This window comes from Meleagris gallopavo, chromosome 1 (assembly GCF_905368555.1).
Source record: "Meleagris gallopavo chromosome 1, MGAL_WU_HG_1.1, whole genome shotgun sequence".
In the NCBI taxonomy this organism is placed as follows: Eukaryota; Metazoa; Chordata; class Aves; order Galliformes; family Phasianidae; genus Meleagris; species Meleagris gallopavo.
Window position 1 is genome coordinate 74,959,805 of NC_139404.1, and position 17,164 is coordinate 74,976,968.

The 17,164-nt window shown below is 42.7% G+C and overlaps 1 protein-coding gene across 1 annotated transcript in view; it reads left to right on the top strand.

Moving 5' to 3' along the window:
• LOC100542775 (alpha-2-macroglobulin-like protein 1) overlaps positions 1-17,164 on the top strand; it is a 61,596-nt gene that overhangs the window by 18,404 nt on the left and 26,028 nt on the right. The window contains exons 5-7 of the mRNA XM_085218150.1: positions 14-217; positions 15,563-15,746; positions 16,817-16,979. Coding sequence (XP_085074276.1) covers positions 15,729-15,746; positions 16,817-16,979 — 181 coding nt within the window. The 5' untranslated portion in view covers positions 14-217; positions 15,563-15,728. The remainder of the gene's footprint in view (positions 1-13; positions 218-15,562; positions 15,747-16,816; positions 16,980-17,164) is intronic.

The window sequence follows — 17,164 nt, forward strand, 5'->3', positions numbered from 1 at the left end:
CTTGCTAATGCAGATCCTGTCAGCATCAGGAGACGTTTTCATCCTTTGCTGTGTCCTTTTCCCACATATGGACTTACCTGGGTGAGATTCACCAAACTATCTCTGTGTACCACTTGCCAATCATGCTTCCCCTGTGACCTGCGTTTGAAGTGACTGTGACTGAGTCCTGTCAGATCTTCATACTTGATACAGCTTTTTCACCAGGGATCTGTGGAAGGTATGTTTTGGAGCGTGTGGATGTGGCTGAGGTGTGATAGGAAAGGAAGAGTTCATCAGCAAAAGTTTCCCTTCTTGAAGAGGGGACAGTTTAGACTGTGGTTTGTGGGAGTCTGAATTACTGTCTACAGGCTTTGAGAGATTGACAGAGCATTTTGTGGCACTTGACTTCTTGTGGACACTAGTCTGTTGCACATTTTCCTAACAATGGGAATTACTTTTCTTGTTTGGGGTATGCAGTAAAAAAGATGCATTGGTTGTAAGGTAATTAATTGTGTAGGGAGCCCAGTCTATCAGGGAAGCTGTGAGCTGTGAAAATGAAAAATCAGCTTGTTTCCAAGGCACTTGGACCACAGTGCGCCTTCAGTGTGTTGCCTTGTTTTCCCATGTGTTTTTATTATTGTTTTCTACAATTTATTATTTATTATTATTCTTTATTATTATGTTATCATATTTATTTATATTATATAATAAATAATAATAAATATTATATTATTTATATTTATTTATATATATAATTATATATAATTATTATGTATTATTCTTTATTATTGTTCTCTGAAAGATATGTATATGGGACACTTACCCAGGGAACAATTCAAGTCTTCCTGTGTTGGAAAAATTATATGATATTTGATACATAAATGTAATAATGTAATAGGATTAAATTACACAGACATCTGCCAGAAATAGACAGGCCAAAGATGAAGGAAACAAGGAGGGAAATGAAACAGAAGACAGTGTGGTGAAAATGACTGCAACAGAGACTGGCACTTCCAGAAAAGCCCTGGTATGCACCTCTATCCTGGGGTCCAAGAAGGAAAAGTAGGTCCTGTTGAGATGTGGTCTACCCTTCCTGCAGTGCTGACTGTGCTGTGCTCTAAGTGGACCATAGCACAGCTGTCACATTTTGTGCTGATAGCTAGATGAGAGTTCATCTGCCAAACAAGTTGATGAGTTCCCATTACCTTCTTTTCTTCTGATAAGACTGGTTATTTCTTAGCTTTTACAAATGCTTTGCTCTTCAATCTCATTAGCTATCACAATCACTGTAGCCTAGATGTAGTAGCTGGCCTGGTGGAAGCTGGCACAGGTAAGTCCTAAGGCCTGTGCTATGCTGAACATGTGTGTGGAAATGAAGGGTCACAGCTGCTGCTCTCTTCTCTAAAAGGAAACTTGTGGTGCCAGCAGGTGGAAATTATAACAAAGTGCACAAATTTCAGTCACTAAAGAGTTGTACACAGTGGCATAAGCAGGAGACAGTCTGTAGGAACTCTAGGTGACTTTTCTGAATGTTACTTTATTTGTAAGCTTTCTTGACACAAATCAGTCCAGATTTATTACTCTTCTTAGAGAGGGCCCTTCAGATACTGTCCTAACCCTCTCTTCAAACCTCTTGAAGTAGTGGTTATGCGTACGTAACAAGAAATCATATGCATTTCCTTATTTCTGACAAGTAAGATGATGTAATGAGATCAGGACACATTGTGTTCTTCTGTTGTTTCACTGTGCATCTTGTCACTTTTATGAAGATAAGATAAAATAAAGATAAAATACAGAAATAAGTATTACCTGTGTTGCCTTTATGTCTGTGCAAACAAGCTCAATATTACTAGTGTCCAGGGATCCCTACAGTGGAAAGGTAAACACAGTTTCCAGGAGCTTTGCTATATTTTGAAGCCTGGAACTCTTATTATTGCTTTTATCAATGGAAAAGGAGAAAAAAAAAAAAAAAAAAAAAAAAAAGGAAAGATTACAATAAACTTGAAAAGTCTCCTTCAACTCACTGGAGATTATAGAATGGCTTGGGTTGGAAGGAATCACAAGGATGATCAACCCCCTGTCACAGGCAGGGCCACTGACCTCCAGATCTAATACTAGATCAGACTGCCCAGAGCCTCATCTGGCTTTGAACACTTCTAAGGAAGGGCACCCACAACCTCTCTGGGCAGCCTGTTCCAGCTCCTCATCACTCTCTCTGTAAAGAACTTCCCCCTCACATCCAACCTAGATCTTCCCTCCTTCAACTTAAAACCATTTCCCCTTGTCCTGCCATCATGTACCCTTGTAAAGAGTTGACTCCCCTCCTTTTTGTAGACTCCCTCTAGGTACTGGAAGGCTGTAATTAGGTCATTCTGCAGCCTTCTCCAGGCTGAACAAACCCAGTTCTCTCAGCCTGTCCTTGTAGGGGAGGTGCTTCAGCCTCTGATCATCTTTGTGGCCATTCTCTGGACCCTCTCTAACAGCTCCCTGTCTTCCTTGTATTGGGAATCCCAGACCTGAACCTGGAGATGAGGAAAGATAAATTGTCCAGCTCTGAGGATGGCTGTTCTTTCTCGAGTTCTTGAAAATAATTCTCTTTTGCTGAACTTCTGCATAATCTTCATCCTGTAGATTAGATCTACAGTCTGAGGCAGAGCAACACTGAAGAATAAAGTGATGACCTTAATAGAGGAGACTAATAGCACACAGATATCCTCTTCTTGTGAGCACCCTGTGGACATAGTAGTTAAAGGATACATGTGCTGCAGTGAGATGGTTGTGGCTGAAGTCAAGAAATGCATAATGGCAAACTGTCTCAACTGTAGGTTCCACAATCTGTGGTTAGGCCAAACAGATCTGAAGATGATCCTAGAACCTGTTCCCATGTTTCACAGCATCCTCCCACACCCTCCCACTGCTTTTGTTTTGTTTTGTTTTTGCTTTTCCCTGGCATATTATATTATTTTGCCTGTTGTGGTTTCACGTGTGAAAGGGGAAAGGAGAAAGGCCCCTTCCGCCCTCCTGTCCCCTTTTTGGAGAGAAGGAAAAAAACTTCACCCAATTAAGATAAGGAGAGAAGATAATACACAGAAGGGAGCTATAGTTAATGAATCAAACAAATAGGAGATAGAGAAAAATTCTGACAGTGTTGTTCACTATACTGCCAGAAAGCCCTTCACCCGTCTCACCCAGAATTGGAGATCACGAAGAGGACATTACAGTCTCCTGAGAACAGCAGTGAATTCAATCTCAGTACATCTTTCTCTTCAGCAGTTCTGGCTAATCCAAAACGTCTTGGCAGACTGGAGACCAGCTGTAGGGGAACTGCTGAATCATGGCCTGAACCTCTAATTAATCATCTGAGGCAAGCAATGAGTCAGCCACAGGAGGACAGTTCACCTGTGCTGCCGGAAGGGTGGAGCCTGGCTCCACCTCTCCTAGATCCCATTTAAGAGCTGACTACCAGTTGGGAAGGATCTCTTCTAGAGATCTACTCTGCTGGAGTTTTCCATGCAAGGCCAGGATATGGGTGAGTGTACCTCTCATTTTTGTTTCCTGCTTTGGTGTAACAACTATGTAGCTAAGCTCTCTGCTATACTGTAATATCTATACACTAGTGAATGTGATGCCCATCTTCAAAAAGGGCTGGAAAGATGGTCTTGGTTACTACAGACCTATCAGTCTCACCTCAATGATCCTTAAGGTCAGGTCTTTTCCAACCTGAGCAATTCTATGATTCTATGTCTTTTCTTTACTGAGGCCTCCACATCTGGATGATGTGCTCCTGATGAGGCCTTACCACTATGGAGTAGATGGGCAGGATCACCTCCCTCAACCTGTTGGCCACACTTCTTTGAATACAGCCCAGAATACAAGTAGCTTTCTGGGCTGCAAGGGTACACTGTTGGCTAATGTCCAGCTTGTCATCCACTCCAGTACCCCCAAGACCTTTTTGTGAGGGCTGCATTCAATCTTTTCATTGCCTAGTTTATGTCAGTAGTGGAGGTTGCCACAAACCATGGACAAGAACTTGTACTTTGTTGAACCTTGTGAGGTTCACCTGGGCCCACTACTCAAGTCTGTCTAGGTCTCTCTGGGTGGTATCCCATCCCCTTGAGCATATTGACTGCACCTCCCAGCTCTCTACAACTTGGTGTCATCAGTGAACTTGCTGAGGGTGGTGTCATCAGTGAGTTTGCTGAGGGTGCACTCAACCCCACTGTCGATTTCATTAATGAAGGAGTTAAAGAGTATCAGAGCCAGCAATTAATCCTGTGGGACGCCACTCATCACTGATCTTCCTCCAGACATCAAGCTATTGACTACCACTCTTGGGGTTCAACCCTGCAGCCAGTTCTTCATCTGTTGAACTGTCCACCCATCAAATTCACATCTTTCCCATTTAGAGAGTGAATGATACTGTGAGGTATCGTGTTAAATGCCTTACTAAAGTCCAGATAGGTGACAGCAGTCTCTCTTCCCTTGTTCACTGATGCAGTCACACCATCATAGAAGACCACTAGATTGGTTAAGCAGGCTTTGCACTTGCTGAAGTCATGCTGGTTCTCTCATATCACCTCACTGTCTTCCATATGCCTTAGCATAGCTTCCAGGAGAGTCTGCTCCATGATCTTTCCTGGCACAGAGGTAAGAAAGCAGGTCTCTAACTGTTTCCATCTGAATTGTGGGGGGTTTATCCTTCTTTCCATCCTAGACTTCCAGATCAGGGAGTAGAGTACCTCAAGGTAATCGATTTGACTTTTAAAGACAAATGTAAAGAAAGCATTGAGAATCCCAGTCTTTTCTGTATCTTGTGATCTTGTTCCTCACTGCATCCAGTAAAGGATGGAGTTTCTCATTAGCTCTCCTCTTACTGTTAGTATATTTGTAAAAAGCTTTTTGTTCTCACTTACTACAGTGGCCAGGTTGAATACATGCTTGGCTTTTCTCCCTGCATATCCTAACAATTTTGTACTTTCCCTGAGTTGCTCGTCCCTTCTTCCACAGGAGGTGCCTCTTCTCCTGGATCTTCAGAAAAAGTTCTCTGTTTATCTACACCAGCCTTCTTCCTTGCTGGGTCATCGTATGGTACAGAAGGACATCCTGCTCCTGCGCTTTCTTGAGACTGAATCCCAGGTGACCCTCCCTACCAGTCTCCAGAATAGTTCAAAGTCTGCCCTCCAGAACTCCACAGCAGTAGTTTTGCTGATACCTCTCTGGACTTCACCAAGAATGGAGAACTCAACCATTTTATGGTCACTCTGCCAAAGACGAATCCCAGCCTCTATATCTCCCACCACTTCTCTGTGAACAGCAGGTCTAGTGGGGCACCTTCCTTGCTAGGCTTTCTTACCAGCTGTGTCAGGAAGTTATCTTCCACACAAAACTCCTAGACAGCTTTTTCTGTGCTGTATTATATTTCCAGTATATATCAGGGAAGCTGAAGTCCCCCAAGGGCTGGTGATCATGCAGCTTCTGCCAGCTGCTCATAAATTGCCTCATCCACCTCTCCATCCTGGTTAGGTTGTCTTTTACAGGCCCCCACCAGGATGTCAGTCCTGTTGGCCCTGACCCTGATCCTTACCCACAGACACTCAACCTTATCATTCCCAGCCCCAAGCTCAACGACACTGAAATACTCACTAACATAGAGTGCCATGCCACCACCTCTCCTTCCTTGCCTATCCCTTCTGAAGAGCATATAGCCATCTACTGTAGGAGTCCAGTCACAGGAGCAATCCCACTGTGTTTAAGTAATAGCAACTAAGTCACAGTTTGCCTGCTTCATAATGACTTTCAGCCCCCCCTGTTTGTTGCCCATGTTGCATGCATTGGTGTAGCAATGGTACAGTACTGTACAGTACAGATCATTGCTGTCCTTAAACAGCATACTCCTCAGTGCAAGGTATGAGATCTGGTCTCTCTACTTAATAAGCATTAACTTCTAATCAAATGTGTATGTATAGTATGTTCTCCTTCCAAAATTGAGGTTATCTCTGAAATTGATAAGTATATTGACTACTCTGTACTGGGGTAAGATAATTTTTGATACTTGTCGTTGTTCTTCTGACCCTAAAACACACCTTTTTGTGGTTTAATCAACCAACTTGATTTCCTCAGTTTTTCTACAGGTAGGTTGCTACAAACTTCCTCAGCTGAGTAGAGCACTTCTCAACACCTTCGGTGAGAAGAAACCCACAAGAGAGAGAGAGGCTGTTAGTTGCTGCGGTTTAATCCTTACAGCCAGCTGAGATGTGAAGAGAATTGAAAAGATATACAGATATAGACAGTTTGATAGGTAATGCAAAACTATGTATGTAAGCAAGCCAAAAGAAGGAATTCATTTGATATTTCTCATCAGCAGGCAGCTGTTCAATGACTTCCAGGAAAGCAGGGCTCATCTCGTGTAATGGTTTCTTTGGAAGATAAACATAATCATTCAAAACATATCCCTTCCTTGTTCTCTACCCCAGCTTTTATTGCTGAGCATGACATTGAGATGAGGGGAAGAATCAGCAATGCATTGGCAAATTCCTTGTCACTCCCCCACCTCCCATGCATACACTATAAATTGTATAGTATGAGACATCCCTTTGGTCAGTTTAGGTCAGGTGTCCTGCGTACTGCCAGCCTCCTTGCTGGCAGGGCAGTGTGAAAAATCAAAGTCCTTGTTGAGACTGCTCACCAGCACTTTCATCAAAAATCCAAAGCATAGCATCATATGGACCTCTATGAAGAAAATTAACTCCATACCTGCAGAAATCATAAGACTGGTAAAGAAGCTGTTCTTCAAATGAACTCTGTTAATATTGTTTCTGGTCATTTCATATCTAGTATAGACAAATCAAAATAGAACCAAGTGTGGGCATGTTCAGGTACCAGCAATACAAGCTGTCAGATGCATTTTGCCCTAGGTATCCGAACTTAATCTCCAAAATAAAGCAAAATAAATCTCAAAAATCACTGAATATAGTAGAATGGTCCTTAGGTTTGAATTTGAGCCTATAAGTTTGCAAGCTGAACTTTGAGTTCTGGAGTTGCAAAAGGATCTGGGAATTATAGAATTATAGAATGGCTTAGGTTGGAAGGGACCTGAAATTCCATCCAGTTCCAACCCCCTTGCTGTAGGCAGGGTTGCCAACCAGTAGATCAGCTGCCCATCCAACCTGGCCTTGAATGCCTCCATGGATGGGGCACCCACAACTTACCTGAGCAATCTGTTCTAGTACCACTCTCTGAGTAAAGAATTTTTTTCCTAACATCTAATTTCCTAAAATCTTTGGTTTAAAGTAATTTCCCCTTGTTTTATCACAATCAGACCATGTAAAAGTCAGTGTCTCTTCTGTTTATAAGCTCTCAAGTACAGGAAGGCTACAATGATATCTCCCTGGAGCCTTCTCCAAGCTAAATAAGCCTAGTTCCCTCAACCTTCTTCATGAGAGAGGTACTCCAGTCTACAGTCATCTTTGTGGCCCACTTCTGGCTGCACTTCAAAAGCTCTATGTCCTTTTTGTGCTGGGAGCCCCAAACTTGGACACAGTAGTCCATCTGGGACTTCATGTGGGCAAAGGGAAGGGGACAGTCACCTCTCTTGCCCTGCTGGCCACCACCTTTGATGCATCCCAGGATACAGTTGGTCTTCTGAGCTGCAAGTGTGCCCTGCTGGCTTATGTTGAGCATTTCAGCCATCAGGACCCCCAAGTCTTTCTCCACATTGCTGCTTGGAATAAGTTCTTCTCACAGTCTGTACACATCTGGGATTGCCCCAACCCAAGTGCAACACCTTGCACTTAGACTTGTTGAACCTCATTAGGTTCACGTGGACCCGCTTTTCAAGACTGTTCAGGTCCCTCTGAATGACGTTCCTTCTACTGTATCAACTGCAGCATTCATCTTAGTGTCATCAGCAAGCTTGCTGAGTGTGTACTCAATCCCACTGTGTGTGTCATTGATAAAGAGCACTAGCCCAAGGACTGACCCCTGAGGGACACTAATTGTGTCCAGCCTCAACCTGGACATAGAGCCATTGTCCACAGTCCTCTGGATGTGACCATTCAACCAATTCTTAATCCACTGAATAGTCCATATATCTCCAATTTAGAGATAAGGATGTGGTGTGGGACCTTATCAAAGGCTGTGAAATGGTCCAGGTAGACAATATTGATTGCTCTTACTTTGTCCACCAGTGCCATCACTCCATCATAAGAGGCCACCAATCTAGCCAGGCATGATTTGCTCTTGATGAAGCTGTGCTGTCTGTCTCAGATCACCTCTTCATCTCATATGTGCCTTAACATCTCTTCCAGGAGGACCTGTTCCATGATCTTCTCAGGCACAGACATAAGGCTCACTGGCCTGTAATTTCCAAGGTCTACATTTCTCCCTTTCTTCAAAGTGGGAGTGATGTTTGCCTTTTTCCAGTCACTTTGCCGGATTGCCACAGTTTTTCAAATGTGATAGAAAGTGGATTGGCAACCACATCAGCCAGTTCCTTCAGAACCCTGGGATGCATGTTGCCTGGTCCCATATGCAATTCAGTCTCATGTGGAGGTCTCTGATTTGCTCTTGGAGCAGATCTTGGAGGGATCTTCCTCCCTCCACTCCCGCCTAGAAGTTCAAGGATTTGAGAGGTGTGGGAAGTCTGAAAATTTTGAGTGAGGCAAGTAACTTGTTGGGTATATCAGACTTCTCCATGTCTCTTGAAGGCAGTTCTCCCTTTTCATGATTTATCAGAGAGGATGCACTTGTCTCTTCTGATGAATGCACCTGTAGATTCCTCTCCTTATTATTTTTTATATCCCTCACCAATTCTTGTATTATCCCAGATCACCCATCCCCTCTTTGCAGCTTATACTTCTCTTTTTTTCCCGTCGGCCTGATCTTTGCTCAGCCATATTGGTTTCTGCCTTGTCTGCCTGATTTCTTATGCTGGGATTGGAGAGCTCTTGTGCCCTCAGAAAGTTGTCTTTAATAAGCTGCCAGCTCTTCTGTTCCTCTGTATCTAAGGACAGTTACTCAGGGAATCTCATCCAATAATTCATTAAGCAGCCAGAAGTTAACTTTCCTGAAGTTCAGAGTCCTAAGCCTACTTTTTGCCAGGCTCATATTCCTTTAGGTCACAAACTCAACCAGGGCATGGTTACTATAGCTCAATCTGCTTCTAATCTTAACCTTTTTAATGATCATCTCTGCACTGGTGAGAATGGTCCAGTAACAAACCAAACAGAAGGCCACCATGTGGAGTCATGAGCTTCCTCAACTCATATGAAAAGACCTCAGGAAAGACTGGAGAAAGAAATGAAGAAAAGATAGAGGGTGAAAAAGAAAAACTGAAGGAATGGCTGTAGCGACACACCAAGAAGAGACAGTATAAGAAAATGGAGTCTTTTCTAATATGTTTTATTTGTTTTGGTTTTAAAATCTCTAATGCAGGGAAAACATGGGATTGAAATTCTGTCTAATGGCAAGATAAAGATGCCAGTGGATTTTGTACTTTATTTGTTTGTTTGTTTCGAGAATCAAGGAATTGTAGGTGTTGGAAGGGACCCCTGGAGATTAAATAATGCCTATTTAATTATTAAAAAATAATGCCCTTCCCTCCTCCCCTCCCCCCCCAGCTAAACCAGATTCCTTATGGTAGGTTGCACAGGAAAGCATCCAGATGGTTCCTGAATATTTCCATAGAAACCCCACTACCTTTTTGGGCTGCCTGTTCCAGTGCTCTGGCACCCTTATAGTGAAGAATTTTTTCCTGTGTTGCAGCTTTTGCTGAAGGTGGACTCTATCCCTTCATCCAGATTACTGATGAAGATGTTGAGTAAGACTGAGCCCTGTACTGACCCCTGGGGAACACTGCTAGTTACAGGCCTTCAACCAGACTCTGCACTATTCATCACAACCCTCTGAGCTCTACCACTCAGCCAGTTCTCACTTTATCTCACTATCCTCTCATCTGTCCCACACTTACTAAGTTTCATTACAAGGATGTTCTGGGAGACATTGTCCAAAGCCTTGCTGAAATCAAGGTACACAACATCTACTGCTCTTCCGTCATCTACCTGGCCAGCAATGACATCATAGAAGGCCACCATATAGGCTGAGCATGATTTCCTCTCGGTAAATGTTGATTACTATTGATAATCTTTTCTTCCAGTTGCTTGGGGATGACATTTGGGATAAGTTGTTCCATCACCTTTCCAGGGACGGAGGTGAAGCTGACTACTGTCCGGATCCTCCTTCTTGCCCTTTATGAAGACTAGAGTGACATTAGCTATCATACAGTCTTCAGGACCGGACATTCTCCAAGACTTTTCAAAGATGATAGAGAGCAGTTTGGCAATCATTTCTGCCAGCTTCCTCAGCACTCATGTGCATCCTGTCAGGACCCAAGGATTTGTGTCCATTTTGCTTAGATGACCTCTGATCAGCTCCTCCTCAACCAAGGGTAAGCCATATTTTCTCCAGACTCTCTTACCTCCAGGATGTGGGGTTTCCTGTGATTTCTCAGCCTTATCAGAAAAGACTGAAGCAGAGAAGGTATTCATCATCTCCATCTTCTCAGCATCCCCTGTTACCAGGACACCCACCTCATTAAACAGCAGAACAATATTTTTCCTTGTCCTCCTTTTTCTGTTGACATACTTAAAAAAAGCTTTACTTGTTGTTCTTGACCCCTCACACGAGGTTTAATTCCAAATGTGCCTTAGCTTTCCTTGTTGTGTCCCTGCAGGCTCTGACAGTTAGCAATACTATTCCTCCCAAGTGACCAAACCTTTTTTCCACATTTTGTAAACTTTCTTCTCTTTGAGTTTATCCATGAGCTCCTTGTTCATGCATGCAGATCTCCTGCCATTTTTGCTTGACTTTTTACTCTTAGGATGCACCAATCTTGAGCTTGGAAGAAATTGACCAAAACTTCTCTTAACAGTTGTAATCTTCCTGATGCCTACATCAGACAAATAAGCTGGACTGCCATGACCTCTTCTTTTCCCTCTGTGCATTTGTTTTAAGTGCCTTTGTGAATCTGACCATGAGATCATCCCTCTATTCAATTTCAGGATCAGCCACATGTTTTCCTCTCTCCAGGAAATCCACTCATAAAGCAATCCACAGCCCCCCAGCCTGCTCCATAAGCCCTGAATGTAAGATCTATTCCAGAGTGAGTAAGTCCAATTTAATTTGCTGTGTGTGATTTGGGGATTTGGGACCCAGTACTCCAGTCTGTGAGAGGTAAATATTTCTGGAGAAAACGTGTGTTTGGCCTTGAGGATTGGAGTTGTCTGCTTGGACCCAGTTCTAAGTCACTGTGGCTCTGAAGAAGATCTTTTATTTTTGTTGTTTGTGCCTGTATTGTCCTTATGTTGAATGGTTTTGGTAGAGGGAGGAGCTGCAGGGGTGGCCCCTGTGAGCAAAGCCCATCAGCTGCCCCACATCAGATCAGAGCCAGCTCTTGCTGGCCAGAGCTCACTGCACCTTCATTTCCCATTCCTCTGTGCTACTCAGGAGGAAGATGTGGAAGGGGATGGATCGGGGGGAGAGGGAATATTATTAGCTTGCTTTTAGTTCTCACTGCTCTCTCACGGCTATTATTAGCAACAGGCTCACTTATGCTTGAGTCTATTTTGTCCATGGCGGTAACTGGTGAGTGATCTTCCTCTTCTTACCTCAACATATGACCTTTTTTTCCATTGTATTTTTCCCTGTATTTCTGAGGAGAGGGAGTGAAAATGAGAGTGAGAATGCGCTGTGGTGGAACTTAGCTACCTGCCAATGTGAAACCACCACAATGCCTCTGTTTCTTCAAAGTCTATGTAGTTCATCTGTCTTCTCTTTGGCATTGTAAATCTTAAAAAAACACAGACGTAAGTTCTACAGTTAATCAGTTAATCAAAATATTAGTATTTCTCCTCAGGTGTTCTTTTTTTTTTCCTGTTTATTATTATTATTATTATTATTATTATTTTAATGGCCACCCCTCTTCCTCTATGCTAGGATCTGCTTTCTTTTCAGGGGCTCAGGAGAGAAGCAAGTTCACATCATTGTCTCTGATACTCTGTGAGAATTAAAAGTCAACATTGTAAATTTCAGACAGTGATGATTTCGGGATGTCTCCCACAGTAGAAGTGACTGCCCATGTAAAAGGTTGCTCTCCATTTTGTTTTGGGCTCCTTTTAAGTACTGAAAAAGGCTTCTGCATTTTCTTCAAATTGCAGTTCTTTGGATGGTCTCAATGTAGAAGCCAAGCACTGAGAGAAGCATAGAACAATTTACTGTTCCTTCAGGCTGTCTGACCCTGCCAGTTTCTGCTCCTTTTGATGTGTTTGTCCAGGTGTGCTCTCAGTTCCATGCCTGGCCTTAGTGTAGTGGACAAATTCTACTGTCAAAGCAGCAGAAAGTGCTCCACCTTGGTTTTAGACATAAATTCTTCTGAGGACTCCCTAGTCAGGTTGCATAAACATGACCTCTGGCCTCACAGGTTTTACAAACCGTACAAGGATTGTGAAAAATTGTTAATGCATAAGTCAGAATACAATGCTATCAAATTCCTTTGTCTTCAAGGAAGATGCTACACTGTAGGTAGCATCACACAGATGATGTGTGTGTGTAAGAAATGAGCTTGGAATGTCAGTGATCTGGATATTATGTTTGTGGTTGCAAATGAAAGGATGCAACAATGGAAGAGGCCCCAGGCCTATTTGAAGATGATGATTAGTACATAGGAAACTGAAGAGTGATTCAGTTTCTTTGATAGCTGATTCTGTAGTACTGACCCTGTAACAGATGTAGTTCTTTAAAGAAAATGATAGAATTAAATTAATAGAATGTTTTGAGTTGGAAGAGGCCTTAAGGACTATCTAGTTCCAAATCCTCTTGCCATGGACAGGATCATCTTTCACAGTTGCTCCAAGTCCCATAATACCTAGCCTTGAATTCTCACAGGAATGGGTCAATGATAAGTTTCTCTTCTCTGCTCAGTCTCCTGTCAAAGTGGTATGCAGACATCAGTGCTTTCCCAGTGCTCTTCTCATAGAGACCATTAATATTATTGCCTCTGTAATCTCTTAAATGAATCATATTAATTATTATTAATACTAATATTATGTTAAATCAATTAGATTAATACATTGGAGTGATTTCCAAGGTACCATCGCACCTAGTTCTTATTGTGAACCATGAGTTTTCTTCCTTGATCATATGCATGGCCTTTATTACTTTTCTGCTTTTCCTTTCCATTTTTTATTCTAGTAATCTATGGAGGGCAGGTGTCTGGGTTAGCGTTGCCACTATGTATGTCCCTTGCTCCAGATGAATGTAGTGTATTTTCATGAAGGATAGATCCTTTCCAGAACTAGAAACTGTACACAATCTTGTTGTACTCTCTGCGTTTCAGAGACTTTGGTCAGTGACACCTGTGCAGATGTCAGTCACTTCCTTCAATACATATCCTTCAAATGTATGTTGCTGTGACCAAGAGCCAGATTTGCCTAAGTCAAGAAAGGAACAGAGAATGCACCTGGGCAAACAGTGTAGGAGGAACACGATGGGACAGGGTCAGAAAGCTCTTCCCAATGCTGGCTTTTGGACAGCTCCTGTCAGAAATCTGCCAACATGTGAACCTCTCTGGCTATGATTTGTTGTTTTGTGGCAGACATGACTGGTGTTTATTAAAATGCCAGATTTTTGCCAAAGGGTGATTTAAAAGTTTATTTGCTATTCTCAGTGGAATAACCTTCCTTCACAAGGATAGAGAGAATGAGTTCATTGAAACAGAAAAGATGAAAGTCTTTCTTGCCTAGGAGCCTAGCACACATTTAGGCTTTCTGAACGCTGATTTCTGAAATCTGTTGAGAGAACTGATTAAGCTAACTGGCAAGAGTCCAGATGATCCATGAAATGCACCTGAGACTAAGATAGTGCTAGCACCAACTGCTTCTGTGCATAACAGCCCACTTAGTGCATAGTGGCTCTCAGGTGGAGACAGAGTAAAATGGAGATCAGTCAAATGGAGATCAGTTCTTCAAACTGTTCGAGAGACTTGGGAACAGGTATCCCAGATAAGCTGGAAATCTGGAAAGCCCGATTTTGCCAGACAAAAAGATCTCAACTGCCTGCTTATGTAATGTCATGTTAGAACCTACATATGTAAAGATTATGCTGCATCAGCATTATTTAACACTGCTGGGAAATATTTCCAGGCACAGAACCACAGCTGTCTGACTATGACTGTTCCTGTTAGGAACAGTCAAACAAGCCAGAAATGCAGTTCATGAGTTAATGCAATCAGTGTACGATCCACAACAGACACTTTACATTGTGACAGTACTCTTCTGGAAGCCAGGATGGTTAGGCAGCACAATTATCTACTCTTCTGTAGAGGTTGTCATCAGTGCTAGAAAAGAACCCCCTTATATAATCCATGAGTTCTAAAGTGATTCACGTATTCAAAAACAGAGCAAAGCTAGATGACGTAGAGATACTTCAGCCCTCCAACACTAATTATGAACACTGAAGAACTTGTACTACTTCCTGAGACACCCTCCTTGCGGTTGGTGCTACTGCAGATGGATGTTGCAGAAAAGCTAGTGGAAATCTCTTTTTCAGTGAATGTTTTCATTTTACTTATGTGCAGAAAGAGAAAAGGCAAAGTCACTAAGCTAATTAGTGGTTGATGTGGTATGATACAGTTCTTCATGTACATGCAAGGAGTTACTCCATGTTCTCAAACTGAACAACCTGTGGAGATACACACGCCCATAAATTGATTCAGTGCTATTGAGCTCCTATCCTAAATAACAACACTGCCTAGGGTGTGCAGGGGTGAGCTCTTGCTATTGGCTGCACAGCAGCAATCCATTTCCAGCTGAAACAAAGGGACGTAAGTCACAGGTGATCAGGACCTGTCCTGGGTCACTGATCAGTGAAGTTCTGTGGCTCATTTATTTATTTATTTATTTATAGGAAATGCCCATTTGGTCAAATATTTCCAAGGTGGCCTTGCAGGGCTGGGGGGAATGTTCCAAACTGGTGGAAGATAGCCAAAGCATCTGTTATTGGCTAAGGGAACTTGGTAGAGTACGCCCATTTCTACTGCTGAATGTATATAATCTCTGGAGAGAGAAAGAGGTGGGGAGAAGCTAGCACCTCCCCAAATCCAAATCTCCATTCAGGCTGTCATAGAAAGAAGTTAGCCCCTGAAAAGAAACTTGGTGATTTCAGAGAAAGATTGTCTGGAGACTGGACAGGCAGAGTTCTCAAGATGTTGACATCCATCTTCCTAAGCCTTCTGTTCTACACTGCATCTTCTTTTCACCAACTGTGAGTGATGCTGAATTTTTGTTTCAGTTTCCTTCAGTCTCTAGCACTCTAGGTAGACTTGCTGAATTCCATACCATCAGCTATTCTTTCTGCTCTTTCAAATCACTACAAAAGGCAGCAGTCATTCATGTTGTCTCTCATGGCTGTGAGTTAAAATATGAATAATCTTTCTGGGGGGTCTACCAGGAAGAGACCTTAGGCCCAGGTACGTTTTCTCTCTGAGTCTTCAATCTGATGTAACTTCTGATGTCTTCTTTCCTCTGTCCAGACATTACCTGGTGGTTATCCCTGCAGATCTCCGCTACCCATCCATCCAAGTTGCCTGCCTCCATATCACCTGTTATGAAGCAAAGATTCAAGTAAAGCTGGTCCTGGAGCGTTTTGCAGGACATGATCTTTTAGTGCAAAAAAACATCCACAAGGAGAAAACTTTCATGTGCACTAAGTTCTGGGTGAGCTACCCTAGGCAAATGCCATTTCTTCAGGAACTGTAAAACCAAGAATTGTAAAAGCCAGTGCTGTTAAGGAGAATTGTTCCTGCAGATGTGAAGCCCAGGACAGCACTTGATCAGCACTGAATTGCCCTTCTGAATCTAACTTTTCATTTGAAGTCACATTTGTTAAAAACTACCACACTACTTGTTTCCTTCTCCTCTATTCCAGACCAGAGCAGCTTTAGCCCTTCTTCCAGGCTTGATAGATCCCTTGGCAATCTGATTTAGTGGATGGTAACCCTTCCATGGGAGGGGGATTGGAACTAGGTGATCATTAAGGTCTCTTCCAATCCATGATTCTCTGAAATACTCGTGCAGCTCCAGGGGTAAAGCTTGAGGAAATGAAGGTTTGCACAACCTAGTCTACAGTTTCTGTAGGACCTGCAGTCAGGAAGCAGCTCAGCTCTTAGGAGCTACTGACAGCAGTTGGATGGAAGTGGATATGCTTGTTATTTCTAAACAGCATCTTACAGCTCATTCACTGTTGGTGAGAATTTGGCTAAGGTCTACGATAGGACAATCACACCTAACTAATATTCCTTCTATTATATAATGTATTCTGTTCTGTGGCTGCTGTGGTATTTTGTTGCACGAGCCAGGAAGACCCTGTGGTTAGCTCTGGCATTCTGATCTGGCTTTTTTTACTTATACATGTTACACAATCTTGAAAGTCTAGCATTTGAAGCTATGTCAGATAGCTCAGTGTCTGTCCTTTGATTCTGTGCTGCCATTTCCCACATTTCTGGCATTTTCTTATTTTCCTGACACTCCCTTTTCTGTCTCCAGAGATGAAGTTACTTAGGCAGTGGGAAAAATTGTGGATTTCATGATATGCAAAGCCTGCTGGTTGAGTGTAGAACTGAGTGAGATTATAATACCATCTGAATCCAGGTATTGAAAGGGATGCACTGGCACGGGTGGAGAGTGACTGGTTAGTTTTCTTCATTTTCATGTTACTGTCAATTCCTGCTAAGGGCCCCCAGAAGTAATATTACTTGGTGGCTGCATTCTTTTCTCTCTTTGTACAGGTTGCACCTCCAGCTGATGGCACAGAGGAGATTGCCACTGTCAGACTGATTATTACAGGTCAAGAGGTCAATATTGAAGAGAAGAAAAAGGTCTTGATCCGCAAGGCGAGCAGTGGCACCTTCATTCAAATGGACAAGCCCATCTATAAACCAGGGCAAACAGGTGAGAGCTGCATATGAGAGCAAGCATAGATCCTAGACTTTCTGCTAGTAAAATCATATGAAAAGACTGCAATTGCTTGAAAATCATGGAAGGCCCTAGCACAAGTTTTTGAGAAGACATCTGTTATTGAAATGATATTTTCAGTGCCTGTGATGTTCATCCTCTGGTGACTGTGTAGCTGTAGG